The 17,063-nt window shown below is 39.9% G+C and overlaps 1 protein-coding gene across 2 annotated transcripts in view; it reads right to left on the bottom strand.

The window, feature by feature from the left end:
- Window positions 1-10,605, bottom strand: part of LOC140253634 (cytosolic phospholipase A2 epsilon-like) — a 30,365-nt gene extending 19,760 nt beyond the window's left edge. The window contains exons 1-3 of one of the 2 annotated variants that reach the window (XM_072339378.1): window positions 10,510-10,605; window positions 9,171-9,281; window positions 342-414 (exon numbers count right to left, since the gene is read on the bottom strand). In XM_072339378.1, the coding sequence (XP_072195479.1) occupies window positions 342-414; window positions 9,171-9,281; window positions 10,510-10,605 (280 nt within the window). Of the gene's footprint in view, window positions 1-341; window positions 415-2,132; window positions 2,265-9,170; window positions 9,282-10,509 lie in introns of those variants that run through there. The other variant, XM_072339379.1, reaches the window with a different exon arrangement.
- Window positions 10,606-17,063: the final 6,458 nt, after the last annotated feature.

Below are 17,063 nucleotides of genomic sequence, written 5' to 3'. Positions count from 1 at the left end.
TTAAATAAACACTTGATCATTTTAGAAACACTTGCAAAGGGATGCTGTACTGTTATTAAAGAAAACTTGTCACTGGTACCCAAGATACCATTTAACTTCTTTTAACAATACACCATTTTACATACTACATACATACTTTTATTTAACCATTTATCCTTGCATGATTAAATAGATCCTGGCTTATGGAATAATCAGCCAAAGTGATTTATTTATTTGGATAAATCCCAATGATATCATCAACTCGAATTTTCTGATGTTTGCTTTTGTATTTACAGTGTCCAGTTATCTCTGAAGTACTTTCAGGAAAACAAGATATTTGTAGGAACAGCTGGGATACTTACAAGCATCCACACGCTGGAGATTCCTCATTCGGATGATCCTTACAGTCAGCAGGTAGCAGGGAGAGGATTCTATCTGGAGAGCAAAGATAGAGTATGGAGTATGAATAAATCTTCAGCAGGAAGACTAACAACAAATGAGCAACCTAACCAAGTGCTAGAAGACCATAATGCATTCAGGAAAAATTCTGCCAAGCATCTTGCTATTCTGCAGAAGAAAATCTGCAACAATACAGCGTAAGAGTGTGGTGCAAAGACAGCTGCAGTGGGTCAGAGCAGAGAGCACAGGACCCTCTGGCCTCACTGTGTTACTTGTGGCTCTGAAAAAGAAAAATGCAGAGCAGTGTTTCCTATAACCATTCTCCAAGTCTTTTACAACTTGAAGTTTAAGGACTTTCTAAGCCAGATGTGGTTTCTTTGTATTTCACATAAGCACCTGCTATTAAAGAAGTATAGTTTAAACATTTTACACATTTAGCCAACTTTTAATATGTTACTCTGGGAATCTGGATGGTGTATTATAGCAACGAAAGGAAGACATAGATCCATGTTAACTGATACTGCATGCAAAATGCTTGCAAATCTCCTTACTCAGAAATCACAGAGGTCAGTTATATGACACAGCTACAGTAAATCTCTTGAATAAATGCTTTGTAAGCAGCACAATAGAATTGTCAAAATGCCAGCAGTCCTACTCAAAGTTACAGTCACTTGAGGTAACAACCTATGAGGTTCCATCATACAAAAATGAGCTCTGTGGAGAACAGTTGTCAACTCTCACCGTGAACCCTAAATAATGCTGACAGAGAGGTGTTTTTGACCTTTGCCTTAAAAACATAGAACAGCTGCCCCCCAATCTCTCTCCCTCTCTCTCTCTTTTTTTTTTTTCTCCCCTTATAATTCTACAGGACAAGAGCAAACAAAAAATAAAAATTCAGTCATAAGTAGAGTTTTTCTAGATCACAAGTGCAACATAAACTAATGGCAAAGAACCATTTCCAAAGGATATGAAGGCTAGGGAGTTAGGTATAGGTTGCCTTTGAGAATAAAGTAAACACTCTCTCCAAAAGCCATGCAGAAGGGAAGCGCTTAACATCCTTCAGTTCCCTCGAATATTTCAGTTCTAATCTTCTATAAAACAAGTCTCTCTAGATTTTGTGACTGCAGGCACCTCTTCCCATTTACTATAGAGGATAACGTGATTTCCTTCTCCCAGGGAAGGTGATTTCCTGCTGCTTTATCCCAAAAACTTGCCTCTGGCTCAGTCATATCTGCAAAAGTCTACTCTTAACAAAGCCAATAAATAAATCAGCATTTCCTGAAGCTGTAACGCATGGTCATTTCCTCAGACTCTTAGAAACATTTCCACCTGCACAAGTGGTTACAGCAAGGCCATCCAAACCACTGTCTTTGACAACTGCTATTTTTATAAACAGGTTTCCTCCCATGTAAGAGCATCCTTCTATTTCTATAGCATTCCAGAGACTTCCCAGAGTGACTATAAACAAGCAGACAGAATTGATGCTAAGACTGATAAAGAGTGGCTGGAAGAACCTCACTTAAAACAATATGTGAACCATTGCCAAAAACATTCTTTTTTTGTAGAACAGAACAAAAAGGATTTTATTTCCAGAAGGGAAGACAATTAATTATCTTCTGTTACAAAAATTACCTTTCCTATGTGTCTTTAAAGTTCTCTCTTCTTTTACACTTTATGCTTTGGTAAAGAGTTACACAGAGATCTTAAAAAGGAGTTCTGCTGGCCCACCTCCATGTACTGCAAGATATTCTCACCTTCTGCCTTTTTTTTCTAGTACTTCTTCATGAAAATCTCCCTTATCAATCTACCTTATCAATCTACCTGCCTTCTATTTCAAGCATTCTCAAGGAGAAAAAAGTATAACAGGAACTGCTAGGTTTGCAAGCAATAACTGATGGAGCGGTATGTCCTCACAGTTACCCTCATGCAAAGACACTGGCTCACATTTCCAAACCTGTAAAGCCATATTAATGCAGCTCTCCACCCAGTTAATTAACACTTCTTCTTAGCTGGGTAATTAGCAAAAGGTGGAACACCACACTCACATGCTAGGAATGTGCTTGGGCACCTTGGAACCCAGCATATGCCCTAGAAGGCAGGAACTGATTGTTTGGCAAGATTTGCATAAGCATGGAGCAATTCCTGCAGCTGTTTATCTCAAGAGAACTCAAGGATGGTATAGGGTGCTGCCAGCTTATGCATCTGTTCCAGTTGTGCTGGAAGCTCCCTTGCTTGAGTAAGAACTGTTGGATTCAGTATTTGCAAAGCAACTTGAGTTTCTTATCTAAGACACATTCTGGAAGTGTTTTTCTTTTGTTGTTGTTTGTTTTTTGTTTGTTTGTTTTTGAATGAGAATCAGTTGCTGTCATCTCATCACTTGTCCCTTGGTTCCCAGGTAATGATTTTTCTAACGTGTCAGTCAAATTTCCACAACTGACAGGAGAAAATCAATCTCAGACATGGGTTTCTCAAATAGACATCCTAAGGTTTCACAAAACATCATAGAACCCACAGAAATCTGGTGCAGCACGCACTGGAGGTGCCATAAGCCAGCTACTACAGAGAAGAAACACCCAGCAGCTGGAGGGCACCCATAGCAGCTCCCTGGCAGCCCTGTGGTATCACAACCAAGGAGAACAGAAATCACCTGAAGGTCAGATCCCATTAGTTCTTCTGCTCTCTGGAGGGTTTGCTATTCTAATTAATTCCAGTAACTTATTAAGCAAAATTAATGTATTTAAACAGCAACTGTGACAATTGTAACATGATATGTTAGGGTTTAGTTATACAAAGAAAATACCAGCTATGTATGCATAAAGTAAATAGGCTGCCAGGGAGATGGTGGAGTCATCACCACTGGAGATTTTCAAGAAAAGGGTGGATGTCACATTGAATGACATGATCTTAAGTGGTCACAGGTGTAGGTTGATGGTTCGACTAGATCATCTTAGTGCTCTTTCCAACTTTAATGATTCTCTGATTCTATGATAAGGATGTAAGTCCTGTTATTCAATCTATTTAAAACCTATCACAACCTTTTTACATGTAAATGTTATTACTGTCATCATGCTACACATACTGAGGAGTTTTTTGCAGTGCCTTGCATAGTGGAAGACACCAAGCAGAACTGAGTCCTAGAGCAAGGAAGGGCATGCTACAACTACTGTTTAATGCTGTCACCAAATATAATTATTTTTAATAAGAGCAAGACTGAGGTGGCTGGTCTGTGACTTGTTTCACTGATTTTTGTCTGTCACCTTGACATTAGTTTAGCATTTCCAAAATTATGCTTATGTGTGCTTTATGTTTAAGTGCTATAACACAACTGCAAGCAATGTAGCACATTGAGATACCAGCGCACACAAGGCAGGGCATTCATTTCCAGTTTCTCTGTGCTCCCAGGGAAATCAGGTTTTGTTGGAGTTTTGTTGGAACAGAACTCATCTTCTCTTCTTCCTCTTTTCCACCATTTCTCAAATGAAAAATAACTCAGTATGAAACTTGGCACCACGTTACTGTGTTGGTGGAAATGAAGGATTCCTCCATTGTACTAATTATCCAACTTTCTCCCGCTCAGTCTAACAAGAATCTGAAAACAGAAATCTCTCTGTAGAGAGTTCTCTGGGGATTCCAAGCAGTCTGCATTCCTGGCATATTTGCATGTCTCTAAGTCTATCCTAGCCTTCTTTAAGGTCACACTCTCATTTACAAGTAGGAATGTGTGGCATGCAGCCATCTCAAACAGTGCTGGTGTTAATGCCATGCTATTTGAGCTATATAATACATCCTGTCACATCACAAGCGGCTCTAACACGGCAGTTCTTCCTAATGAGCCCATGAAACCAGAAGATGGTTATTCTTCTTTAACTTTTCTATGTCTTTTTCAGTCCATGGCTTTCTTCATCTTGTACGTTTCTTCATCTAGCAGACTCTTCCAGCATGGGCCATTGCTAACAGCATCTTCTGCACTTGTGGTACCAATGATACAGACTATAACCATTCCATCGTACCTACTGTAGCTAGTCTCACAGTTTCCCAAAACTATTATCAAATATATACCACATCAGCGTATATTTTGGTCTTCGTGTTAGCTGCCTGTTTTAACATAGATGTCTAATCAGTTAGTGGAATATGGTACTTGCTTGCCCAAAAGAGAGATTAGTCATCCAACACCACTGATTCCAGAGAGGAGAATTAGCTCTTCAACCTCCAGATGCAGCCAACATATACTCAGTATTGAATATAGCCCTTAGATTGGTACGTATTCCAAAGTCATTCTAAGCAAACAGAAACATCGTGCAGAGTTCCTGAAATTCATCTTCAGTGTATGTGATGAATACTATCCCATTGTCATACAGTAGCTTTCTTGCAAGTCAGCTCTCAGCTGTTAATTTTCTATATGAAATATGGAATGTTTGCCATCCGGTCTTGTGAGGAGGTGGCTTCTTTCAGGACTGGATGAAAAAGCATGGTGAGGAAGCAAAGAAAATCATATGCCAAAACGTGCTTGTACAATTACCTATGGTAATATGCAACCACACTGCATGCTATTTCACAGGCCATCCTGCAAAAATTAGATGAGATCTTAAAAAACAAAACAAAAACAAAACAAAAAACCCAAACAAACAAACAACAACAACAAAAAAAACCTCAAAACTTGAGAACAAGAAATTTACACTTGCAACCACTGGAAAAGGCCATTTCTACAGATAAACTTGAAAGAAAAAAACATGCTGTCTATGAAAACCATGAAAAGACCTTCCTCTCCACCCATCCATTTTCCTTGCAGTCACCCAGTAATAATGCCTGCATCTACTTCTATGTCATCTACTGGCACAGCAGCCTTTCCTGGCAAAGATAACTTCCCTACTAATGTCCCCCTGCATTCCTAGCCCAGAGAAGCATTCTGTTGAGATGAAATCATGCACAGGATGTCATCAGGGCACTCCTTTCTTCATCTCCAGGTGCCAATTTAACTAGCCAGGGACCAAATAAAAAGAAATAAAATACTTAGCTGCTGATGGCGTATATAGAATTGGGGGTGTGTGTAGAAAAACCTATCTTGAGCTTTATCTGTGAATCAGGTCTCTTTAGAGAGTGTACGCCCTTGAGTTTCTACAGAGTATTTCTACAGGTGTAATTGGAATGCTTCAGGCTGTGAACATCATTCAGCCAAGCTAAGTGCCAGTGTTCTGAAATACATCTACTACTGCCGTGGGAGATGACAGGGGAGCCCACTGTAGCGTACTTCTTGGGTTGAGAATGGCTGTCTGCAGTGTTTGGTGATGTCCTTGAAGTTCTTCCTCATTCCTGAGGAACCAATACTTAACACTGGAAAAACAGCTGCTCTAATTGCTTCCTTCCTTTACCTCCTCCAGACAGCAGGGCTGTGGCATCTTGGCTGCTGGCTGTGCGGAGGACTGGGAAGTGCTGAGGAGGCAGCTGTTGGCATCACTGGCTTTCACAAGCTGCACGTTGCGTGTTTAGGAACACGGCTTCTTATCAGATCTAGTTTTCAGCATTGTTAGGAGAAGTCTTGGCTGGACACTGCTGGAATCGAATTCCTCCACAGCCAAATGGAAACACTCCTTTCATGCATATGGCCATGATAACCCTGATTTCAGCAGGGAAAATTCACCTGTGCTGACAGCAGCATGACAAGTACAGATAAAGCCACAGATCATCGTGTGTCTTTCAGATCATCACTTCCTCATACAAATAGCAGTCATGGGCCACAAAATGCTTTCCAGGAATAACAGTGTGCATGTGGTACTGTGCTTGAAATACGTTTCCAACAAGGAAAATTTCAAATACTGATCAATACAGAATGGGTACTCAGAGCTCTATGATCCTGAGTTCTGCAGAGGTTTACTGTCTGACAATTCAAGCTAGTTTCTCATTTGTTTCAGTACTGTTAATATTATTCTCCATCTTTTAGTACTTGCAGATGTTCCAAACCAGATTTTCTTCTAATTTTGAAAAATATGTCCATTTGAAATCAGAGAATCCAACTACACACAAAAAACTATTTCTGTAAGTAAAATTAACCAGGGGATTGTCAGTAAAAAGGTGCAGCCCTTTAGTCCTGTTTTGCTCTTACCAACCAGAATAAGCATGAGAGAAAAACTCTAACTGGGTTAACCAGCAGAAGGTTGAGACTCATCTCACTCCTGATTGCTTTAAAATAGTTGTTTACATTAGACAGCTGTTAGGTATTTGTGGAGTCTCATCCTAAAGCAGACATTACCACAGGACATGCACCACACTCTGAAATATCTCTGTATGACTACTGATGCTGAGAGGAATTCAGAAGTTTGTTTAATGCAGAGATGTTTTTTGTTTCTGATGTCAAATGTGGGTAAGAGAGAGTTTATTTCAAAGCTAAGAGCTTATGGGAAGTGATGTCCTTTGAATTTGCAAGGCTTTATTTTTGAAGTGGGAGGCATGCTGGACTGCATCATTTCAGCACCTCATTTCAGTACCATTTCAGGTACTCACACCTCACTCAGCTCCTGTTTCACTCCAAACTCAGTGGCAGTAAGTGCTGCTGATTCTCATGATTAAATATCACCTGTATGAGAGGCAGCAGCTGAAACCTCCTCCTAACCTTGCCAAGCAGGGTAGAAGCTCCAAAACCCATCAGAAGACAGAGATGCTTTGCACACAGGTGAGTTTAATCCATCCCTCTTCTGTTAAAGGACTGCTGTTCTCACAGCAGCATAAACCCTGAAAGGACTCCTTGCTCAACAGCAAGATGTAGTACCACAGTCCTGAAATATGTGGTGTCTTATCCTTTTTGAGACATGGCTCTTGCTGTATTCAGAACTTTACTCCCTTTATGTCACTTCTCTTCCACCAAATTAATTGTCATATGAGAACTGCTGCAATACTTAAACATTTTAATATAAGCACTCATGCCTGTGATAACAGACTTGGCTCTGCCTGCACAAAACAAAGTATCAGTTCAGGCCTGAACAATATATATTTCTTAACATAGATAAAAATCAGCATGTTGGTGTACAGACACATGCTGATTCTTCTTAGCAGGCGGCAACCCTCATTTAAATCTTTTGATGTTTCAGTGACATTTACATTTGAAAAAGATTGAGAAGAAGATAAGAGCATGCTTGTGTCCTTCACACAAAAGGATGATCACGCAGGCTCTTAGGACAGAGGGCTATGTTCTAATCATAGAAGAAAAAACTGGTCGTGTAACCCAAATTCAAGAACATACAGTACATTTTGAAATGTGAAAAATCATCTGTCTATAAAGAGACAAGTGTAGTGTAGTGGTATAGAAGAAGGTTGTGATTCTACACACATAAGATATTTCTTTTGGTCCACTGCTGCCATAGCTGTTCCCTCAAAATCTCACCACCATGAAAAGTTTTTGATATACAGTTATATCCTGATCAGATAATGTAAAAACAAACATACTACTGTGTGGGTTTAAGAAATGGAGACAAAAAAAAGTCACCTGTCATATGCATAATTATCATAGGTGATCATAATCCAGGAGCTCACATCTTACTGCTTTCCTTCTTTGTGAGTCTGGGTTCCTTCTCACTTATATTAGTTAGAAGGCACTGTACTAGAGTCTCATCAATTCATTGTTTCTCACCATATTTTACTATCTACTAAATTCTTCATCTAATCTATGCCTCAAAGTTTCAGTTTCTCTACTGCCTGTAGATGAGAGAGACTGAAAGCTAAATATCTGCAAGACTAAAATCATGGGAGACATCAGACTTGTGGAACATATCCTGAGAGAATACAGGAAAATCTCTGTATGACATTGATTTATTTTTAATAGAAATCCTAGTACTGTGTAAATAAAAGTCAAATTTTGAAAAATGTAGTGTACAAGAAAAATTAAAAAGACTGGAAATAGGAATGGGAATTTGCTGTAACTTCTTGATGATTAAACTGAACTCAGATTACCTGCATATCCATCCATCCATATATATATATAGCTTACTGCAAGGCACTCTTGCTCTTTTACAATGTCTTTGTCTGCTCTTTTACAATGCTGCTTTAACCTCCAGACAAAGCTCCTTTTTCAGCTTCATTTTGTTTCAGTAGAACTTCTCTGAATCAATTACAACGCACATTTCAATAAAACTACCTGTCTCAAATTCAGATGTTTCTTGGGATGATTTATATCCTCACTTAAACTTCTCTTGTCCTGATAGATAACAAACAATGTCTGTACTTATTTCACAAACAGCAAGGTAGTAGAATGAAAATTGTCATTAAAAATCAATAATTTCTAACAAAAAAATTAATTATTGATCAAGTGCAAAAAATAGTTTCAGTACATGCAAACATTGCTTCTTTAGCATTCTCCATTACATTTTTTTCTCTGATGTAACGTAGAAGTCATGCAAAACCAGGGAACAGTATTTCAGAACTCTCACCTTAAACTGCTAAGCTAAAGACTCTACTGGCAAATCAGTGCAGCAGAACAAGAATCACTTACTTTTTGGCCATTTCATTTGTGAAAATCACTGCAGGATTGGAAACACAACAGCGGGTTTCTTTTACAAACAGATAACTGAAGGATCAAAACACTATGCAGATATTCTGTATACTTCCAGTTAAACGGAAAAGAGAAATACGAGTGGCTGCACTGAATATCATAGACAAAAAATTATCCAAACAATAAATCTTAAGATGTTTTCCTTGTAATACTCAAATTGCTGCCACCACTACTTATTTGGCTGAGCCTTCTCTCCTTTCAGCAAACAAAACCATCAGCCCTCTTTTGTTCAAAATCCCCTTATTTATAATACCTTGAAATCACCTTTGCCAGGTACAATACTTCCTTCACCTTCTGCTTGAGGTCCAGATCCTCCAGAATAGTTATAAGTATCCCAATTATAAGGATCTGCGCCTTCTTCACCCTGAAGAAATAATTGATAATATTAAAACAAGAACAGTATTACCAGGCTAGATTATTCACTCCTACTTTCAGTAACTCTTGCTGAAACCCCAGCTAGAAAACTTTTGGTTATATCTCATTATGGTACAATGTTCAGCAAAATGAGCAGACCACCATATGGTTCTGCACACACTGTCACCAAATCCAAGACAGAGAGAACCCTTTCAGAAAGCCAATGAAGGAGAAGCCATTTTAGTTGCAAGATACTCCAAAAAATTGCCTAAATTTATTCCATGACATGTTTTGAATGTGATCTTATGGTAACCTGCTCCTCCTCTCAGGAGTCATTAAACCTTGATGAAAAAGATCTCCATATGTCTGCTCTAGTTTTATACCTCAAGCAGAAAACACTGTGATTGCAAAAATTAAAACACAACATTCCTTTATTTTTCTCTCTTTTTTTAAGGGAACAGAAGTATTAAAAAGTTTCTAAAATGTAGAGTAACCCCTTTTGAAATGCTTGCTAGGAAAACACTACAGTGGGATAGTTCCTAGAAAACTGTTGTATCGTTTCTTTCATGAAGTGATGTGCCTTCATTTAGTCTAAGAGCAGAATACAATATATAATATAATACAGTTAAAATCAAATGCAAATATTGAAATGATCCAGAGAAAGCAAGAACAACTTGGAACAAAGTGGGAATGTGGAAATTAAATTAACTCCCACTCTCTTTATCCCGTCCATAGCTCTTCTCCAAGAACAGTAACAAAAAAGAGGCTGTTACTTTAATCATAATGTGTCAAGGTTTTGATATTGATATGAAAATACTTGGTTTTTAATGAGAGTAATATTTGATTCTGGAAGAAATGTGAGCTATTCTTTTTTCTTCTTCTCCTAAATAATGTGAAATACAGAAAACTCCTTTTTTGGGAAGTAAATTTGGCTCTGACAATTCACTCCCCTAAATATTGTCTCCTTCCATGTCCATTTTTTTTCTACTATCTGTCCCCTTGCTAGTCACTCTTCTCCAGCTTTGCCTATGAAGCTGAAATCTTTGGTTGTGACAACAGAAGGACATGAAGTAAACATTTCACCTTAAAATTTCTTTATGCAGAGACATCAGTGCCTGGTCCCATCAATCAGTATGTACAGTTTCATGTATATAAATACAGTCATAAAGTGGGATTTTGTTTTCTGTCAAACACATCTTAATTGGACCTTAAACAAACTTCTAAAGTGAATTTCTTACCTCTAGTCCTTTGGTATCCAGTGGCATCATTGTCTTCCCTGGATACACATAACTGAGTGATTCCGGCACCTCCACAGGCAGCAGTTCCTGAGACATGTTTGTAGGATTTATTCCTGTAGGAGTCAATGACAAGTTATTTTATAAAATGATCTGAGGCCCCACCCATCTCTCACTCCCCTCCCATTGCTGGAGATGAGAGAGTGCCAAGGATGACTACACTGGGGAAGGCTCTTATAGGGAAAGAACAACAGCCAGAAGGGATGTGGTACCTTCCTTTGGTTGGGAAGTTAGGGCACCTCTCCCAGCCTTTGCTTACCCCTGGGCCTCCAACTTTGCACTCTTTTGGCACAGTGAGTGTGGGCCCACACTGTCCTGCCTAGTAGAGAAAAAGCAAGGAAGCCACCACCCCCAGTGTCTGCTTTTTCAACTCAGCACTCCCCCACCTGTGGCATGGCCACTGAACCTAATAGAAAGTCTCTGTATGTATATAACTACCCATGACATGCAGACATGCGCTCATCCACTTCATTCAGAGCCTCAGTATAGTTGGGCAGACCCAAACTCACTCCCTGTAAAGATGCACAAAGAGGCACAGCCCTGCACCCCACAGGAACCACTCCCAGAAGGTACCACCTCGACCACCTGACATGTTACTACACTGACCAGCTGCTCCTGGCTTATCCTGATCTGATTCCAGTTCCATTTCTTCTTTCTTGGAAAGTAAAGCCAAGGCTGGATCTTTACTTTTCAGAGCTGGGCTGTAGAAAGAGGAGGTGAATGAAGAATGTGGAGAACTTGTGGATTGCCTGCACGAAGATAGCAAGGAGAAAGAAGTGAACATTTGCAAGGGATAGCAGAGATCTTAGGGTCAGTTCTTCTTGCTACAGTCATTACCCCAGACTACTGCATCTGGCAGTACCTTAAATAAAGTAAACTTTTAGAAAAACAAAAACAACAGCAAAAAACCCACAAAGAAGAAGAAAAGAACAAAAAAGAACAAAAAAGAAGCATTTGTAAAGCAGATAAGAATGATCATTTTGTACATTTTTTTTTTAGAGAAAGGCAATTGAACTTACCCAGCAGCTGCCAGAAACTTTTATCAATGAAATATGTGAATGGGATTTACTATCCAGTGTTCTAGCTTTACTTCACAGAGATTTTACTCAACTGATGAGCATGAACGAGAGCACACGAACATCTCCTGGCATACTCAGTGGAAATTACTATCTTCAAACACAGGAAAACAAATAACAAACTAGCAGGTCCAGTAACAGTAGGCTGTGTCATAGCATCTGTAATTCCAGCATGAAAAGTAGCTCTGCCCACACTTACAGTGCAGTAGCATCTTTTGGCCTCAGGTTACAGACACTCTGAGCTACATCCTAAAGAACTCTTCCTGCAGTTGCATCCAGAAAAAAAAAGTCATCTTTTTTTTTTTTTCTTTTTTTTTTTTTTGGCCCTGCCAGAGAGGAAGACTTGCCCAGCCTTGAAACACAGGACACTAAAATAACTGTATACTTAGACCAGGCCAGGTTTCCCAAGGTTGTTGAGTTCAGAGGACCATTATTAGCATAAATGATGATGTTCAGAAACTCTTCTAAAGGTGATGGATTTTCTTAAGACTGAGAATCCCTGTCCTCAAGGAAACACGTGGCAAAGAGTACACAGACAAAGCATACAGGCTTCTACATCTGCCAAGGTAATGCCAATTTATATGCACACTGGGATGTCTGGCAGGATATGTACGGCCTTCAGCAAAACCAAGTTATTCTTCTCCCACTCAACTGACTCCACAAGAAACATAACAAAAGAAGAAAACTCCAAGGCTGTCATTAATGCCTGTCACTAATGATTAAATTATCTTATTCAAAATCTGATTGTACAAATTCAGATGGTCTTGATTTCTGTAATGAAGAGCAGAGGCCCCAAGTGGAATCAATTGTTTTCATAATATGTTTCAGCAGTTTGAGAATAGATAAGGACAGGTGACCTAAGTGCCTCAAAGAACTAATGAACTATAATTGTCATGTTGGCAAATAGCACACTACTCACTTCCTTTAGTGCTTGCTGTTCCTAGTATTCCCCCTCATACTTAAGATTCTTATTTACACACACTATTCATTTTGGAGAAAAAATAAAAAATAAAAAAATCTGTATTACATTTGACTGCACAGAAGCACTGAGGAGAAATGGAGTTCCAGGAGGAACTCCCATGCTTTAACATGTTCAAATATAGTTGTGTGATTTCTTTTATCTCCATCTTGGACTGGACCATAGATTATCATAGCTAGTGTCGCTCCTGTCTTGCTGTAATAAATGCTTGCCTTCAGAAAGGCCAGGCAAAATGCGTGTGGTATTATTTTGACAAGCAGGAATCCCACACAGGACCTGCTGTGATCTGCATGTTACAGGTTCTCAAACACAGATACTTTCACACAAACTTGGAGAACAAAGTCATTCTGGCTCAGTTACATCCTCTTCCTGCAGGAAGGGAAATGTCTATGACCATTTTATGGTCAGTAAGTGAAGGTGATTTGTGAAGGAGAGGAAATTCACTGGGGGCAGGGACACTGCTGCTGTCTGTCACCTCAACCTCTGTCATAGGTGAGAAGAAATCTAGGAAATGAATTTTGAGACAAGCTTTTATCCAGAGTTGCAAAATTCTGTAATGCATTCCTCTTAAGACTTTATAATACGATACTATGATACATTCCTGTTAGAACATAATGATTACACTGAGAAAAGTGAAGTGCTTTACATCCATTACATTTATGTATCAACATTCATTTGTATGCATCAAAGCATGACAGTTCTAATAATGAGAGGTATTGTTTTCTGAGTAAATATCATAATTAATAACTGACATCATGAATAACTTTTCACACCAGTGCACTCAAAGTTAAATGCTTGTCTATGTTTCTTTTGTGTTACTGTTACTGATACATTAGATAAAAATCAGCACTTAACAGTCCTTGAGCAGCCTAATTGAAACAGACACCTACACTCCTCTTAGGATCTCTTGGATTTTATGCATGTTTCAAATATACAGTCCTCATTGGTTACCCATACAGTGATGAAGATCCCTGTATATGTAGTTAACTGACCCTGGGACATTTTTCATACTTGGAGAAGGTTTCCCAGGAATAAACTAGAAAAATGCTTTCCACAGTCTTCTGAACCATTGTTCACCCTTCACATTTCTGTCGACTACATACATGATTAACTTGAGCTGGAAATAACCACAAGAACAGTGTGATGGATGTGACACTGCCTCCCATGCCCATAATGAGCTACGTGTTACAGGCCATCAGATCCTTTACCAGCTGTGATCATGGGTCATAGATTAAGAATGACCAAAATAGGCATTTTAAGGCTCCACTACGTGCTCTTCTACATATGCAACTAAAGCACATCAGTTTATCTCAAATTACAGGACATATTCAAGCGATTTTTGCCCACATCTTCTTCCACAGATCCTAATTCTCTCTGGGATTTTACATCATCAATCAAATCTCAAAAATAAAACAAATACAAACAGGCAATGCATTTACAAAGCAGATAGCAATCCAAACCAATAAGTGCTCAAGGAAGCATTTGGAGCACAGACTTACTGAAACAATTATGGATGCCAGCCAGCTGCAGAGCAGAAATTGCAAAATTAAAGTAGCTATTAATTGCTTAAGATTTAAAAGTGCATATTACTGTATGTAGAAACTTGCAACTCCATACCTGATCGTTATCATTCCCAAAAGATGCTCCATTATCTCATCAGAGGAAAGGAAGTAGCAGAGGTGCAAGCATTCCATGTATTTACAACTAATTTTCAGATTTTTTGCTGGAAGAGAATAAGGTGAAAAAAGTATCAGTTGGCAATAGAAGTTTTACTGCTAGGGGACTAGGGACTGGATCTTCCCAGTGTCTAAGACCAGAGAGAAGAAGAGCTGTAAGTTGGCAAGAACTCACTGACCATATGTCTGAAAGTCTGAGCAGCCCAACAGTCAGAATCTCAGCAGCAGGACTTAATGGCATCATGTTTACTGGTTTACAGTTTTTTTGCTTGTAATTATTCTCAGTAGAAGAACCTGTCAAGGCATCTTTGAATAAACCAGAAGGATATACTTTATCTCCATTTTAAATGTTTGTTTCCACTTCCCTTCTGCAACACCCTCCCCCCCCCAACACACCCAAAATCCCTGCCATGTTTCCCACTGACATCTTGCCTTTCCAAAATATCTATTTCCTTCTCTTATCCATCTCAACACCACATAACTATAATTGCCGTGTAATACACCAAATTTTCCTCCTTCCTGACTTCCCTTACTTGCCTCTTCTCCCATTTGCTTTCCTTTTTCTCTCATGATCCCTATTTTCTTAAGTGGTGTGTCCAGATGTTTCAAGTGTGAACAGTGGAAATTTGTTCATACTTGAAACCAGCATGAACAGTACGTTCATGCATTAGGGCAGCAAGAATTGAGGCATAACAGGCTGGAGGCATGGCAAAACATCCCAGAGTTTTGATATGAAGAACTGAGAGTGGGAAGGGTGTTGTGGAAGAGAATGCTGCAAGTATGATGGGCTTAGGTGGGAAGCTTGCATGGAACAGCCTTTCAGAAGGAGCTCAAAGGTCAAAGTTTTCAATGGTATAAAAGACACAGCTGTCACTCAGGACTACCTGTGGGACAGTACACCATGATGAGAGCATGAGGAAATCCATCCTGATAGAAAAGAGGTCACTGTGGTCTCTGAAGCTTTATCACTCACTCTGGTAACACAGTATATACACATATACACACTGCATATACAATAAAGTAGTACTTCATTGTGGATGTGTCTGGGAACAGGCATTCTCAGAAAGGAATTCTACCCTGTCACTTATGTTCTTTTGTATTTGCTCTAGCAGACACTTTCTATCTAGGGCTAAAGTCCCTTGAAGATCTCGCTAACGTTTGTCCTCAGTGGTGCTCACCTGAACAGACTGCCAGAGCACTCATATGTCTCACAGGGGGTTCAAAAAACCCACTACTGCTTCCCTTGGGATCCTGTGGGCTGACTCACCTCCCTAAGCTTCCCAGTGCTTGATGCATCCCTGTGATAATCGGAAGGGCTGGGGCAAATGTGCAATTGCATGATAATACCTTCACTTACCTACAGATAATGAATAGGTAAGAAAGAAAAGCCAGACGCAGACAAAAAGCAGAACATACTCATTACGATGAAGGAGGTTGCTGTGCTATTGTATGAAGTTCCTATTTCCATAGCTGCCAAGACTTCTGCCTTTTATAATATTGAAGAAAATATGTTGCTTAATCTATTGTGCTAAAGCCATAATACAGAATGGACCTGAATTTTTGCAGTGCATCTCCCCCTCTAGTTTGTTTCCCACTTTCAGGAGAAAATCTTATGAAATTACTCCTATTTCCTGGATAAAGAGACACTCCCAGCCTACAAAACAGGAAGAGCTTTTAAATGCCCACATCTGTAGCTGTCACCCTCATTCCTTCAGTGCCTTAGTACAGCCCAGAGTCTGTCCTAGGAAAACAATCCCAATTTGCAGCTGAAGCAGAACAAAACCTCTGGAGAACTATGTCACTTGGCTTCAGCACAGACTCAGGAGGAGAACTGACCACCAAAATCTGGGTGGCTGAGGCAATGCAACAGGGCTTGACTGCAGATAGAAATATGGGGCTGGTATCTTACCCTCAGCTCAGGACCATTCTCCGTTGGATTGCTACTTGTCTCTGGGTGAAGGTCCTCACTGCCCCAGGAGGAGGACTGCCATAAATGACTGAGGATTTCAAGGGGAGGACTGACAAGAAGATCCAGTTCCCATCCAAGAGCTTCACCCATACCAGAAGCATCACTAGCAGCTATAGTGTAGGTCTGGCTAGACTGCCTGCAGGAGGCAAGGGCACCTGGGGACAGGCTCAGCCCCTGGGGGTGCTGTGGAGAGTTGTAGTGGCAGCATCAAAATAAATGAGGGTTTCCTCCTTATAAACAAACCAACAAACAAAAACACAGCAAGGGAAGCAAAAGGGTTACAGTTAAAGTCAGTGAAGGATAAACAGAGGCAGGCCTCTTAAAACTTGGAGTCAGCTAAGGCCTTGGTAAGCAGGGAAGGGAGCTCCATTTGCAGCTTTTGAAGATGGCCAAAACTTCAGCTGGAAGACAGACAGGTAGGAGAAGCAGCAAATACACCTGTTACCCCAAAAGGGGTTTGCCATAATGACAAGGAAGCCCAGGAGGGAGCTGGAGCAGAGGAGTGGCAATGCCAAAAGCGCCTTAATAATTCATCAGCAGAGATCACAAAGAGAGGAGTCCTTGATGAGCACAGACAAATAAACAGTCATTCCAGCTCCATAGAGATTTGAACCAGGGCTGCAAATTTAGTGGAAGTGTGAGGGCCTGGAAAAGGAGCTGGGACAAGGACACACCAACCCATAGGGGCAAAGGTCATTGGAGGTGAGAATGGGAGACTGAATAAGACATAGACTTAAAGACATAGAGGAATGCATGAAGCAAGAGATACAAAGGCAGAATATGACAGCAAGACCAAA

Source organism: Excalfactoria chinensis, chromosome 5, assembly GCF_039878825.1.
Source record: "Excalfactoria chinensis isolate bCotChi1 chromosome 5, bCotChi1.hap2, whole genome shotgun sequence".
NCBI lineage: Eukaryota > Metazoa > Chordata > Aves > Galliformes > Phasianidae > Excalfactoria > Excalfactoria chinensis.
This window is presented reverse-complemented; position numbering and strand designations above follow the sequence as displayed.